The 15,204-nt window shown below is 37.2% G+C and overlaps 3 protein-coding genes across 3 annotated transcripts in view; 1 reads left to right on the forward strand and 2 right to left on the reverse strand.

Annotated features, from left to right (window-relative positions):
- LOC119839752 (cytochrome P450 6B6-like) overlaps positions 1 to 404 on the reverse strand; it is a 2,636-nt gene extending 2,232 nt beyond the window's left edge. The window contains exon 1 of the mRNA XM_038366192.1: positions 10 to 404. Within this exon, the coding sequence (XP_038222120.1) occupies positions 10 to 404 (395 nt within the window). The remainder of the gene's footprint in view (positions 1 to 9) is intronic.
- Positions 405 to 2,660: 2,256 nt separating this feature from the next.
- The window catches only part of LOC119839661, a 32,646-nt gene continuing 20,102 nt past the window's right edge, over positions 2,661 to 15,204 (forward strand). The window contains exons 1-2 of the mRNA XM_038366063.1: positions 2,661 to 2,977; positions 8,609 to 8,856. Of these exons, the coding sequence (XP_038221991.1) occupies positions 8,805 to 8,856 (52 nt within the window). The 5' untranslated portion in view covers positions 2,661 to 2,977; positions 8,609 to 8,804. The remainder of the gene's footprint in view (positions 2,978 to 8,608; positions 8,857 to 15,204) is intronic.
- On the reverse strand, positions 10,576 to 13,358 carry LOC119839660 (cytochrome P450 6B6-like). Its single transcript, XM_038366062.1, has 2 exons — positions 11,999 to 13,358; positions 10,576 to 11,729 (listed from the first exon to the last, which is right to left on the reverse strand). The coding sequence occupies exons 1-2, from the start codon at positions 13,356 to 13,358 to the stop codon at positions 11,551 to 11,553; spliced, it is 1,539 nt and encodes a 512-aa protein (XP_038221990.1). The 3' UTR covers positions 10,576 to 11,550.

Raw genomic sequence — 15,204 nt, forward strand, 5'->3', positions numbered from 1 at the left:
AAGGAGGGCGTGAGGCGCTGCCGCAGCAGCCGCCACATGTCACCGCCCGTAAAGAACAGGTTCCTATTCAGAGGCTCCATGTCTGCTTTGTGATTGAGTCCACGCTGATAAAAGTATTGAAAGTCTGTGTTGAGGATCCTTTTGATAATATTGGGGTCCCTTACAATAAGCTCTGGACGTAACGATCTAAAAAAACCTACGACGGGCTCATCTGGATACTTCCAATATACCTCTGTTATTACTTGGGTCATACTTTTGCGCATTAGATAATTCCTTGCATTATTCCCTAGGATTGGAATAGGCCTGGCATGTTTGACTCCCCGCTCTTCCCAATATTTAAAAGTTTTGGTCCCGTAAAAGTATAACGCGATAAGCGCCACACAAATTAAAGTTACAAAAATCATGTTCTTGTTACGAAGTAGGTACCACTAATAAAGCAGAATTGTGAACACTCGGGCGGGTTGACACTTAACCGCGGCCGTGTGTTTGCGCAGCGGCCGGCTCCTGCAACTGAGAGCGGCTTGCTAAACTCAGCCTTATGTAGCACTGAGACTACACTCGCGTTATCAGCTGACAATTGCTATTGGTAGGAGATTGCCCAAAACGCATCGTGACTCCACCTCTGACTTGGAAAACTCTTGAACTTGACGGCTATGAATCATAATTATGTAGTATCTATCATAAATAATACTAACCCATTTGATAGCCTTATTCCATATTTTTGAGGATGCGGTACCCAATGGAAAAAAAGGTAAGAACCAGAGAGAGTTCAAACATGATTAATCAATTATATTTCTTTCACTCCCCGATTTTAATTCTTTTTTTTTTATGTCATAGCGGGCAGCTGAGCTGGGGTTTCGCCTGATGGTAAGTGATCACCACCGCCCATAAACATTCGCAAAAGTAGTACCTCTGTGAATGCGCTGCCCGCTTTTATTGGGTAAGGGAAAAGGAAAGGATTAACGAATGGAAAGAAGGAAGGGACTAGGACGGGTGAGGAAAAGGAAACGGGCCTCCGGCTCCCCCACTCACCTTACGAAACACAGTGGCATGCCACTATTTCACGCCGGTTTTCTGTGGGGGTGTTATACTTCCCCGGCGCGAGCTGGCCCAATTCGTGCCGAAGCGTGCTCGACTCCCACAATAATAAAATACGAAAATTCATTTTTTTATTTTGTATTAATGTAATTTATTATTGTAAAGTAATTTATTATTGTAAATAAATTATTGTAAAAAATACATACAGTAAATTAATGTAATTCATATCTAGCAATTAACTCGTTTACTGTACCCGACATGATGTAATTCCTTTTAGTCTAAGGGGTTACAACCACTCAGTTTGTGCAATTATACGTCTACTAAAATTCAATCAAATAAAAACAATTAAATTCAACATGAAGTACTGACCAAGCCAAAAAAAAAAAACAATACGGAAAAAGGCAAGTTCTGCTTTTCTAAATCATAACTTTATTTTTAGCTAAATCATTTAGTATACACACAAAACAGTTTCTAGCTACATTAACGATAATAATTTTTCGATATCACAGAAATAACCCATGACAGTTTCGTTGTTTGGGTTCGACTGTGTTACGTAGTGTTCGAATACATTGATCATAAATATTAAGCAGTCTAATCCACCAACCAACTAATTGAGACACAATTGTTAAGTTGACAAACATGAGAATTGTTCATACGTCCAACTTGTGGCGGGGCCAACTGTTGCTTAACCACATTTATTTATTATTTATTGAATAAAGACCATTAATGAGAGAGACCATTTTCTATTCTTTCAAAATCTCTCATTTATAAAGCATTTCAATGCTATAAAACTAAAAATTAAAAAGACCATTATTGTTAATGGAGAAAGTTCTAGCAATATGTCGGTTGGTGTGGTGGGATCTATTTTGGGTCCCTTTTTGTTCTTAGTATATCATATATATCAATGATCTTCTTTATTATTTTGCAAGATATCAGTGAAATAGTTCTGCTTGCAGACGATACTAACCATTTATATTCAATGCGATGTGAGTAGACACGACCCAAATCTTGATGAAGTAAACAAAGCTCTTTTACACATAATATCAAACTAGTCTACAGCTGAATTACTTATTGTAACTGTTGTAACAAATGGCTTTAAGAGACGCAACTACATCTGTATTATGACGATTCAAATGCGTTTCAAAACGAAGACTGCTTGAATAAATTAATATTTTTTTTTTAATTTGTGACTTAGTTTCAGTTTGAGTTTTGAGTAAAAAATAGTGTTAGATCTTAAGGTATGCACAAATTTTAGTTAGGTTTAAGCTAGCATATATCTTAGATACTATGCACTAAGTATTTAGGAATGTGCCCAAATAAGTATTTCCATGATATTTGTATACAGCTCTGTAGTGGTGTTTATACGATAAAGAAATTCCTGAGATTAGCGTGTACATAAAAATAAACGAATAAACTCTTTAGCTTTATATATTATTACCTATTATACTTGTAATTAGTATTGGGGATATAAATTTCATTGAGCTTAAGTTTGACACATCACAATATTGTTGAATGTTTATTATTTTGTATCCTGGAGCTTAGGTTATGTTTTCATTGTTGTGATAGTGTCGGCGACTCGGCGAGGCGGTGAGAGGCGAGTGCGTATCAAACGGCGCCCGCATGGCCACCCCAACGACGCTGCGCAAACAAACACTGCAGGCGTATGCGCACACGTGGGCCGCAAACAATGCGCTAGCAGGAGCTTCCCCGGGTTTGAAACCTACGGCAGCGGTAGGGTTCCGGGCCTCGGGCTGGCAGCTACACGCCAGTGCGTGTTCAGTTGAGCCGTGGCCGTGGATCGCACGTGCGGTGCGCGGTGTGCCGTTAGTGCGTAGTTACTAGTGTGGCGCGGGACTTGGGAGAAACGCGCGCGCGCACGAAGGGACGCGAGAGGGTGACGCGCCGTGCTGATAAATATTGATGGAAATCGATCGTCAAGGTTCGTTCTTATTGGTATATATGAGGCTGTGGTTGAATATAAATTGTATAATACAACATAACAATAATAGGAATCGTTTGTATTTTTTTAAAAGATAATGGTTATCGTTCTTATAATACTGTTTTCTATTACACAAATTGTTTCGGGTATTTGCTATCTAGGTACCTTCGTATTGTCTATTTGAAATTTCTAATTCAATAGGTATTCTTGATCAGAAAACGATTTCATGCATTAGTTGTTTTTATAACAACTTAATAATTAAATAATTTTTAGACTACTTTGCTATGCTAGTCAAGAAAAATAGTTATTGAGTTAATAATATTATCCTTTAGCTAAACTTTGAATGACCGACTGTGTTTCGAAAAAGAAAGATAAAAAATAAGCTACGATTTGAACACCTACGTTGATTTTTGGGGATAACGTTTAAAAATATGTTAAAACAGAAAATGACTTTAAATTTAATAAGAAATGTAAACAACCTTTTATAACAATATTACACTACCTATAACTGAATAAATAGGTATTAGGCGACTGCGGTGATTTTATTGTACAAAAATAAATAAAATATTAACTGCAACGGTTTGGCTTTGGGTTACGTACCCACAAGAGATACATCAAATATTTTCGTATGCTTTATTTTATACTATAATATATAGACTAGCTTATGCGCCAAACCCTCCTGAGACACAGGGGTAACCCTTATCACGTATTTTTTATACGATAATATGGCATGGTGTGCGATGCAGAACACCTACAAACAAATAAAAGCCAAGCCAAAGGATAAACATGAATGTCCTGTGGAGTTCATACGAACCAATATTTTTAAATTATTTTTATGAATTAGTGAATAGACAAGTATGACCCAACGTGACAAGCGGGACAGCGTCAGCTGTTGCACGTCACTCGCGTGTCGCGTGTCGCGTGTCGCGTGACGCGTGACGCGTGCGCGGAATGTGAACACCATGGGCTAATTATATCTGCATATCCTCTAACATTGAACGGCTCGAGGGCCGAGGGGTCACCTACCTCCCAATACTGCAAACCATGTGTTTCATTTTATCCTCAGATCTTGAATACGATAATCATAAAAAATGTGTTTTTGAATAGATTCAGAGGATTTTTTGTACGTTTTTATTGTAAGTTTAAGGTACATCAGATCTAAAGCGGATTTTGCATTGTTATTTTTAGCTGCCGTATATAGCGTACTATCGGCTTTTTCAAGCAAAAACAACTGCTGCTGTCTATTTTATTTTTATGAGACTTACTTAATTAATCCAAAATGGGATAAATGTATTATTATACATATAAATACTTAAGAAACAAATGATATTTAAAAAATAACAATATTATCTCCTCAAATCCTCCTGGATTATGGCCTGAACCCTCATAGGAGGCCTGTGTCCCAGCAGTGGGAACATATATGGGCTGATGATGATGATGATGATCTCCTCAAAATCAGTTTACTGACTGCTATCCATTGAGCGTTTCAGTGAGGTGAAGTGTTCGAACATTGCCGAAATCACATCTTAAGTAACAAAACCAAAAAATCCATTGACTATGCGTCTATGTATACTTGAACAAATGTTTAATTAACTTGTATCACATGTATAGCTCGAGATAATCATAATAATATTTTCTTAACAAAAAACTAAACCGGCTTCAAATTGTCAGAACTAAACAAAATTGAAACGGGATCACTCGGGAACCACCAGCGTTCATATAGGCAAACAATCATCAAAACCGGTTTAATCACCGGTTGGAAGTCTGAGCTAAAAATAAAAATAAAAAAAATGAAATCAAATGAAATAACTTTATTTACCTGATATGTTGTTACACAATAGTTCTGGCTGAAGTTAGTGCGATGACAGCTAATTGTGGGTTCAAGGCAAGAGAGCTGTCCGCGACCCGTATCTCTGTGTGAGCCGCACTAAACTATGATTTATTATTCCACATTTATTTCGATCCACGTTATAATTAACTTCCTATTTTTAATACTTGAATAGATCCGGGTTATATATGATGAGAGCTCGAAACAATTATTTATTTCTGTTATTTATTCTTTGCCGACTGATACAACATCCAATAATATATTATATTAAGAGTGTGTCATAATATTAAGCATTATGATCAATTATAATATTACAATCATTAATGATCAAACTCAAACTTATTTCTTCCTGTAAACTATTATACATATTCTATGATATGTTATCAGTTATTATTCTATCTAGTATAATTTCTTCCGCATTTTTGTTTTTAAATCGTTCGAATGTTTAGATAATATCTTCCTGTTTTTTGCCAATAACATATTTAAACACTGCTGATGACAGTGGGACATTCTAGGAAATGGGCGGTGTCCATTTCAAGATAGACTATTGTGATTGACGGGCAGTGCTGTGACCGAGAGGCCTGGAGTGCGAGAGGACCCGCTGTGACCTTTGGTCGGTATTTTGAGCGAGCTATTTGCGGCCGCGCACAAATACACCGCGCACGATATACAGCCTAGATCTGGCCCTATACCCACACTCTGCAATGATATAAATAGCCCACACTCATCATTTAATGTGGTCCGACTCTTGTACAAATGAAAGAAGGAACAAACACTAGGTTTGATGGATTTCCTTGTTAACCGAAATAAGTCACTTCTACTAAATAATGGAAAATAAAGTATTGCTGTGCGTGTAAGCAGTATCGGGCTGTGTTGATTCTAAACGGTAAATAAAAACATTCAGACTACTTTTCCTTCAAAGGAATTTCGGTTATTACTAAAAAGCGTTAAACACCAATAACTCACAAATAGTGATTATACGTAGTAAAGCCGATGGAGTGTCAGCCGCCAACAGCGGGAGGTGAGACGCGGGCTGTAAATCACGGCTCGGAGCTGGGCCAGAGGAGATCAAAGGCAAGATTATGGATGCGTTGGAAGTGGTCAATCCACGGACAGGCAGAGAACGCGGAATTTCAAGTGAAACGTGAAAAAATATTGCAAATTACTTGCGCCCATTGGTACCACCCACGCAATCGTATCAATTTATGTGCATATTTCTTGTATATTTAATATTTTATATCGCCTTTTGAACTTTTAACTACACATGCTTTATTTATTGCTAATGATATAATTGCAGCATTCATTTTTATGATTGTAAGTGACATTATATATTATAATTATATATTTATATGATATACGTATGACTTAATTATAAAATACATAATAAATGTAACGTAACATATTTATTTGACTCTTTTACTTCTTCTTTTGAGATCAGTGAGTTTATACCTTAGACTGTAACCTTTGAGGGCAAAGTAATAGGTACAGCGATTAAAATGAGATCAATGTTCTGAGCTATTGCGATTCGTCTGCGTAAACAAACTTAACTTAAAACGTCTTAACAAATATTCTATTGAATCAGCGTTTTATGTTAGGTAACATTTTTTTTGTACTGAACCAGAAGTTTGATCACATGTGGCCTGTGCAGGGATGTATTTTATCGGAAACGCTTTTGCTGAAATTAAAGTACTTACCTATCATTAAAGTTAATGTGACAATGCCTATATCGTAAGTTTTTAACTTATTGAATTTGTGGAAGCCACCGACTTGAACCACCCACCCCCAGCAGCACCTTGTATTATTAAAGCTAATATAAACATAATTAAGAATTATAAAAAAATGTATATTCGATACTGTGACGTTGACGACTGTTCGCTTAAAGAGACATTTAGGTGGACAAATAATTAAATTTGTTTGGTTATTCCGTATCAACACTCATTGAATGTGAAGCATCAGTTCGGTTCAGGTGTCACGACCGCTGTTAAGTGTTTTGTTCTTCAGAAGAACATCACGATATCTTATCTCATAAATCTTACCTGATTTACGTCGTTATCTTTGTGTATTTAGGGCTAGGCGGTTACAAACGAGACTTTAAACTCTCATTAGGATTGAATGGCTGCTTGAGGTAACACGGAAGCTTTGGAATTTGCTTGTATGTTTATGGTAATTATTGAGAATAACCGTTAATAGAAAATAATGCAGATTATCTGACATTACACTGGATAAATTAAAATATATGTCCCTTAAAAGTGCTATGCGAACATGATCATCATCACTACATAGTATAAAGAAAGTCGCCGCCCGCGTCTGTATGTTGTATGCTTAGATCTTTAAAAGTACACAACGAATTGTGTTGTAATAGAATGATTCAAGAGGTAGGTTTATTACATTTATTAAACTACTCCGAATTTAACATATGTGCAGCCGCAGGCAAAAGCTAGTGTAGGATGAAGAATACAGTATACATTATTATTTACAATGTAGATTGAAATACAGTATTTGTGGAATACAATGAATTCGTGCTGGGGCCTTCCTCATATTATAATCTTGTAACTATAACCTATTGTAATATATACAATATGTACTACATGTAAACTATACAGCAATTGAATACATCGTTACATCATACTGTTCTCGATACAATAATAATTGAGTTGAGTGCCAGCGCCAAGTGTAAAGCTTACAAGAGAAGTGAGGAACACGCGCCGCGTGCAGATGCGCACGCGCACTGCATTCCGAAGCCGCCTCGATACGGATACCATATTCTCGATTTTGCAATAAGTACACTCCATTCGTTTATATTCCTTCTTTTTTTGGAATACCGCATTCTTGGCGTTTGTTTATTAAAGGCATACGCCGACAAGATATTTCGTCGTTAACTTATGTTATTATTGTAGAGAATTTCAAATTTGTTAGCAATCATTTAAATTCATTTCTGGTTCTTTTTCTAGTCGTCAATAATTTCCTTGTCCCTTACCCCTTAAAAGTGGGCAACGCATTCGCCGAGGCACTGCTCCTGCGAATGTTCATGCGCGGCGGTGTTGATCGCTTACCGTCAGGCGAAATAACAGCTCATTTGCCCGCTTATGGTCATAAACCATATCAACTAAATAACGGGTTATTCGCCATTAAAAATTTTGGAGTTTGAGTTTGAGATTGTATGGTTCAATTTCTTAGAAAAATCCACAAATCAGTTTTACAACGCACTTCAGAGTCTTCTTTCATCAATGAGTTCTTAAAAAGTAATCAAATATACATAAAAATTCGTAGAGATGGTTTTATTGTTTGGTAAATTTATAACCGCTGAAGTGAGTGTCCTCCACGTAATAGGTAGGTAATAAGTAAGCACAGAGACGCGCCGGCCACATGTGGAAGGCAGTAAAACAAATGAGATGCCGAGCCTGATACTGCCGATTCCCACACTTTCGACTGCTTTTCGTTACAGTTCATTTCATAGAAGATAACTTTGTCACATGTTCATGATTGCGTTAATCAGTAATAGTGAACACTTGTATTAAACCATAAACCAAAAGCATTCGCTTAACGAGTAGAATATAAGTATATTTAGTATTTGAGCTCTCCGAATTAAACAAAAACTGAAAAAACTGAAAACAAGAAAGAATAGAATGCAGTTACACATTTTAGCCGGAATTAGATAAGATAGACAACCGACGGCTCATTTCTGTGTCACTTTTTTTTATTTTTTTTTATAAACTTTTTATAGATATATAGTTTTTGGAGTTCGATGTATAGATATATTGTGAATACTCGATAGAAAATTGATCATATTGTATTGTTTTCAGATGCTGGACGCTATTTCGTTAAAGTTGGGAGTTGTGTGAAAAACTGCACCAGTTGTATTAATGACACTGTGATCGCTGCATCTGTGACGACTAGTGGACCAAGAATAGCTTTAGTATCAGTCAATAACCGTGACCGGTGTACGTGTAGTGACCACCGAGTGATCTGTGTGTGCGCGACTGTGTACAATCATTGACAATGTGCGTGTGTGCATCTCTGCTCTTGCTCGCCGCATTGCCGGCTTTTGCAGGTAAGGTTTTGTTCGCACTCGTTTTGTATAGTCAAATCATTACAGAATGTGTCATTAGAGGGTAATAAAAACCTCACAAAGCGAATCTGGCTAAGTTTAAGTCATAAACTTTTTTATTGTCCCTTCGATGTGCTTTGATTTCTTGGAAATGTTCGCTATAATTGGCGATCAGATGGGGAATATGGGTTGTGACGTCAGAGGCTCCGGCAGCGGTGCGCTGCGAAGAACGGTCACACATCCGTCGAATTCCCATAAAAGCTTTTATGGTACGCGTCGTGTGTCGCCGATATCTGCAGATGGGGCAGCGCATGGCTCACGAGGGGACACTATTTTATGTTTGGTTTTAAATAACGTTTAATTTAATAAAGATAGCTTTATCATAACAGTTACCAATTCCGCTATGATAATTATAAAAAATGTATATCAATAAAGTAAAAAAGGTAATCAGCATAAGGATTTATTAATCAGTAGCTATAATTTTCCCAGGGTTCGTACTTTTATTTAATCGTAAACCTAAATCACCCTGAATCCCCAAACACAAACATATTTTGTGAACTACAACAGCTGAATTGATATCGTCACAATAATAACAAGCGTTAGAATTCTATGAAAACACAAACTACGAAAACTACATGATTTAATTTGTATAAAGTTATCGATGAGGCTAAAAATACTATATTGATCGGGTAGAGCTGGTGATCTTGGCACAATCTGTGGTATCTAGGTATCTTGATTTTGTTTTTGACGTCGCTGGGCGGAGGTTCAAATCCAGATTCTAGAATGGGACCAAATGACAAAAAATTCCTTTCAAACAGAAAAGAATGCAACCAATCGGTTGGAAACCCACGGAGTTATCGGGTAATAAAACCAAAAAAAAAATTCGATCTGAAAACCTACTTCGTTTTTGAAAAGGTCAGTAGGCTACATTGTGGCAAAGAATTTTTGAAATCGTATACACAAGGAAAAAGCCATCATAAAAATGATTATCAGTTTAAATAAGATATAATACTAGTTTTAAAACTATTTATTTTGCGCTTATTTCGCATAACAATAGCTAATGACCGTAATATTCATCTATATAAAGCGAGGCAAATAATAACACTATAATTTGTAGAATCTCCTAACCTAACCTTTTTTAACACGGTTTTATTAGCTTGGCCTGTATCTATGTATGTATGTAATGGAATCTTTGAACATCATTTTTATCAATTTCCATAAGTCTGATTAATTTGAATCTTTGCATACGTATCAAGGATCGATGACAATGCAATAATTTAATAACAGTTTCCCATTACCCATAATGGATTTGCCAGGATTAATAAATTTTTTGTAGATCCTTTGTAGAAGAGGGAGAAAGAGAAAGCAAGAGCGCGATCTGTGCATGCCTGCCGTTTAGGACTTGCTCTTTCTTTCGGGCACTCGGCACAGCACACCGGAGCCAGAAACGTTTTCAGGGTAGTTGCATTCTCACGTTGTTCATACTTTGTACATGCGTAGGTACAAATGAGTCTAATACACGCAAATTACTGTATATAATATTTACATAATATATAACATGATCACCGAGATTCACAAAAGGCTTCTTTATTACAACAAAATAATCAGAACACAATTTCCAATCTATTTATTTTACGGAACAAAACTTGTAAACAGTAAAGCTCTGAAATTGTAGTCGGTAAAGAAGGAATTCAATATGATCAAAAAATTTGCAATCATAAAGTCTTAGTTAAAGTACAAATAACGAATATGAATTGAAAAATTAATTTCTGCATAGATTTGGACTTACAGTCGATAAAGAAGGAATTAATTATGGGTGGTTGATTTTGAAAAAGTCTAAGTAATTAATAAATTCCCCAATATGAGTTTATCACAGCCTAAAAAATGAAAAATAATTATAGTTTAAAAAAACTAAAAAAACCCGCTTTTATTGCAAATTGAACTAAAAACTAGAAAATATTTTTTGATGGCAAAGAGTTTAATGTAACTATAGTTGCAGATGAAACAATCATAATGAATCACCTCAAAACAAAATTATAATAAAATTTAAGTTATTAACACAATGATGAATCATTCAGAGTAAAAAGCGTTTTTCTCGCGTTATTATTGCGTAAACAGTATGTTTTCACATTAATCGTTGTGTTTTAAAAACAGTATTTTTTGAGTAGGATAAGATCTTAGGCTTTAAAGTCTTGTTACAGATTGACAAAAAAAAAAGGAGAAAAACTTGAAATTTCATTTGCAATTTCCGGAATTACAGTAAGCATTCAAATTGAAATAGATCGCGAACGGTGAGTATTGCCAATTTTGATTTTGCTACACCTGCTAAGGTTTTCATTAAATTTGCATGGTGTAAAAGGAAAAAATATTCATGAAACGCTCTAGCCAACAAACGTATTTAAATCGATAAGGATTCATATCGTATCTTTGTGATTTTTTATGACGGAGCTTATTTTATAGATATAAATTGAACAGTGTATGTTATCTTAAGAGATAGGCATCCAGGACTTTGTAAGATTCACAATTCCACAATTTATTTTTCAGTTTTTCCGACACGTCCCTAACTATGGATAAATTCTATTGTGTAATATTATATATATAAGTATGCTTTGGATATATAATGCATCCCATTAAGAAGATCATATATATAATATAATGTAAGTTAGATGTGTGAGTAGCAGCGGACAGCGGGCAGCGCTAGTGTCTGGCGGAGCGCTCGCGGAACACGAGTGGGATGCCGCCGACCACACTCTGCACGATGCCGCTGGCGGGGTTGATCACGGGGTGACGCGGCGCGCCCGGTGCCGGGCTCACGTCGAACTTGGACAGCACGGCCGCCAGCCCCGCCAGCGACTGCATCAGCCCCAGCCGCTCGCCTGCAACCACGTGCCGCAATTACCATATTACCCTTCTAACGTTTAAGAAGATACGATAAGAGGATATCTTATCGTATCTTGGGTATCCACCCAAGATACGATAAGATAAGGTGTCCATTAATTTTGTTGTGTTTACGAAATATTTTATTGATCGAAAGATATAATAGAGAAAGTAGACATATACTTTCTCAGTATTATGCCAAATATCATATATTCACTCCTTCTGTTGCAGTCGGGTAAAAATTCATATGAAATATTAGCAAACTTACCGACACAAGCTCGAGGCCCCTCTCCAAAAGGCAGGTAGACAAATTTGTTGTTGGGGTCAGCAAGCTCGGGATCGAAGCGTTCAGGTCGGAACTCTTCAGGGTCAGGAAAGTACTTCGGGTCGTTCTGCAGGGCCTGCACGGGAATAATCACCAAAACGCCCTCGTCAATCGAAAAGTTCAAATCTTCAAAAGTATATTTACGGACACACTCTCGCAGTAAGAACCCCAGAGATGGTAAAACTCTCATTCCTTCTTTAAATGTCCACTCTAAGTAAGTCATCTCTTTGACAGCTTCATAACACAATTTATTATTGTGTTTTGCCAATACTCGATCAATTTCTTCTTGCACTTTCACTTGTACGTGCGGATTGTGAGCGAGTTCGTTCAAGGTGGTGCTTGTGGCGGAGGACGACGTTTCGAATCCTGCAGCGAAGAAAACAAACATTTGAGCCGCCAGAATCTCGTCATCGATTTCTAGTTTTGCTATTTCTGGTTTGCCTTCTGAATCTCTCCTCTCAATAGATTCCCCGACGATGGTGCCCTTCTTTTTGCATTCAATTAATAAATCTACGAAATCATTCCTAGAAGACGGTTGATAATTTCGCTGTTTGAGAACCTGTTTCATAAGTTGGATAACAGTCTTTTCAATATGACCAAATATTTTAAGATTTTTGAATGTCTCGGGAAACGTTTGCTTAAGAAAAAGCTTAAAGATAAATTTGGCATCTATACTAAATATTTTCATTCCGAGTTTTCTAAATTCGGAGTTTTCGTCTTGCAAAGAATCTGCGTCGAGACCGAAACCGCAAGCACCAATGAAGTCAGTGGTGTAGCGCGCCATGAGGTCGCGGGCGTCTAGCGTCTGCCCCTTGGCGGCGAGGGCCAGCACGCGAGCTTGCAGCCGCTCGGCGCGTTCCTCGATGAGCGGGAACATGGCGTGCAGCTTAGCGCTGGAGAAAGCAGGCGTGAGGCGCTGCCGAAGCAGCCGCCACATGTCACCGCCCGTAAAGAACAGGTTCCTATTCAGAGGCTCCATGTCTGATTTATGATTGATTCCACGCCGATAAAAGTATTGAAAGTCTGTGTTGAGGATCCTTTTGATAATATTGGGGTCCCTTACAATAAGCTCCGGACGTAACGATCTAAAAAAACCTACGACAGGCTCATCTGGATACTTCCAATATACCTCTGTTATTACTTGGGTCATGCTTTTGAACATTAGATAATTTCTTGCATTATTCCCTAGGATTGGAATAGGCCTGTCATGTTTGACCCCCCGCTCTTCCCAATATTTAAAAGTTTTGGTTCCGTAAAAGTATAACGCGATAAGCGCCACACAAATTAAAGTTACAAAAATCATTCTTGTTACGAAGTAGGTACCACTAATAAAGCAGAAACGTGAACACTCGGACGGGTTGACACTTAACCGCGGGCGTGTGTGTGCGCGGCGGCCGGCTCCTGCAACTGAGAGCGGCTTGCCGAACTCCGTCTTATGTAGCATTGAGACACTCGTATTATCAGTTGACAATTGCTATTGATAGGAGATTGCCCAAAACGCATCGTGATTCGACCTCTGACTTAGACAACTCTGACGGCAATGAATCATCGGTCAGATATCGCAGCGAAGTCCATACTACAATTTTTTATTTATTTATTTATTTAAACATCAAATCAAATCAAATATCATTACCGGATGAACGCAATACGATATTGACTTAATCTAATTATGAACAAACTAATACTAAAAAAAATTCCAAACTAACAAACTATTTAATAACATAATATTGAATAGAACAACTAACTTAATAACTAATAATATTTACGAGAATTCTTGCGAATTCACCCAACGGACATGTAAATACATCCTCTTTCCCGTGGAGCTCGTTGAGAGTGCGTATCGCTCGTACGAGAGAGGACTTCGCAAGCAAATTAGTTCGAGCTACAGGCACGGAGAGCAACGGAGGCTTGTGGCGCTTCCTAACGTACTGGTTTGGTACGCACAGGTCGAGAGATTGTAGTACTCCCGGATTATGCGCAGCTTCTCGCAATCCCTACTCATATTATAAATGCGAAAGTAACTCTGTCTATCTGCCTGTCTATCTGTCTGTCTGTCACGCTTTCACGCTTTCATGCCTAAACCACTGAATCGATTTATATAACATTTGGTATGTAGATGGAATTTAACGTGGGAAAGAACAAACCATACTTTTTAATGCGAAAATACTCCTTACATATACTCCTTACCATGTCGCGCGATATAAGAGAATTCTACGCGGGCGAAGCCGTGTGCGAAATCTAGTAACTTTTTAAAATACAGCACCATGGAGTACTCCCGTCGGACTCTTAGTTCGTTGTATCCTACCATACCCAGAATGAGTAATGAAGGATACATGAGCGGGTAAAAGGGGTATACCCCATATAGCTTAAAATAGAGATGTCTAACAAATTTGTTTTGGACACGCTCTAGCATTATATTATATTTTTCTTCGTGTGAAGTCCAAATAATTGAATCGTGCTCCATGTGGCTACGTATTAATGTATTGTAAAGTACTTTTATTGTCCCTATATTTGTGAAATCTTCGTCTGGCGTAGATGAAACCCAAGATTTTTATATGCCTTTTTACAAATAGCTGTAATGTGCTCACAAAACTTGAGATTGCGTAAAGCACACCCCATACACGTACCTTAGTCGCCCGCTGAATAGGAACTGAGGCGAGCGAATATTGCTTTTGAAAAATTTTATTTGCGCGAGTGTTACTGACTACAGAGCATTTACTTATATTAATATGCAGTTTATTTCGCAGGCTCCAGTCATAGATATTTAGTATATCTGTTTGTAGGCAGAAGCACGCTAGCAGTTAATTTATCATATAGTACAACGATTTACAAAGTTTGTTTTTGATGAATGACATTGACAGTAACAAACAAAATAAAATTTAATACTATTACAGTTAATTTCCAATGCATAAATGTTCAATACATAGATAGTCAAAACACAAATTTAGCAATTAATTAAATAATAAATTAACTTATGGTCTAATCTTCGATTACAGCGATATTTATCACCTATTATATATCAACAATTCGTTATCACTTATGTAATGTTGTTAATATTATTATTATTATTATTTTTTTTATAACAGAGCGGGCAACCGTGCAAGTGGGTCACATGAGGCAACGCCACTGCCCATGAGCATTCACAAAGC

This window comes from Zerene cesonia, chromosome 4 (assembly GCF_012273895.1).
Source record: "Zerene cesonia ecotype Mississippi chromosome 4, Zerene_cesonia_1.1, whole genome shotgun sequence".
NCBI classification, from domain to species: Eukaryota; Metazoa; Arthropoda; class Insecta; order Lepidoptera; family Pieridae; genus Zerene; species Zerene cesonia.

What these genes read in the sequence shown, in the direction of transcription:
- LOC119839660 (XM_038366062.1), bottom strand. Translation starts at nt 13,358, where the DNA reads ATGATTTTTGTAACTTTAATTTGTGTGGCGCTTATCGCGTTATACTTT. An exon ending in GGGGCCTCGAGCTTGTGTCG is followed by an intron (nt 11,730 to 11,998) that starts GTAAGTTTGCTA and finishes ACGTGGTTGCAG; the next exon opens with GCGAGCGGCTGGGGCTGATG.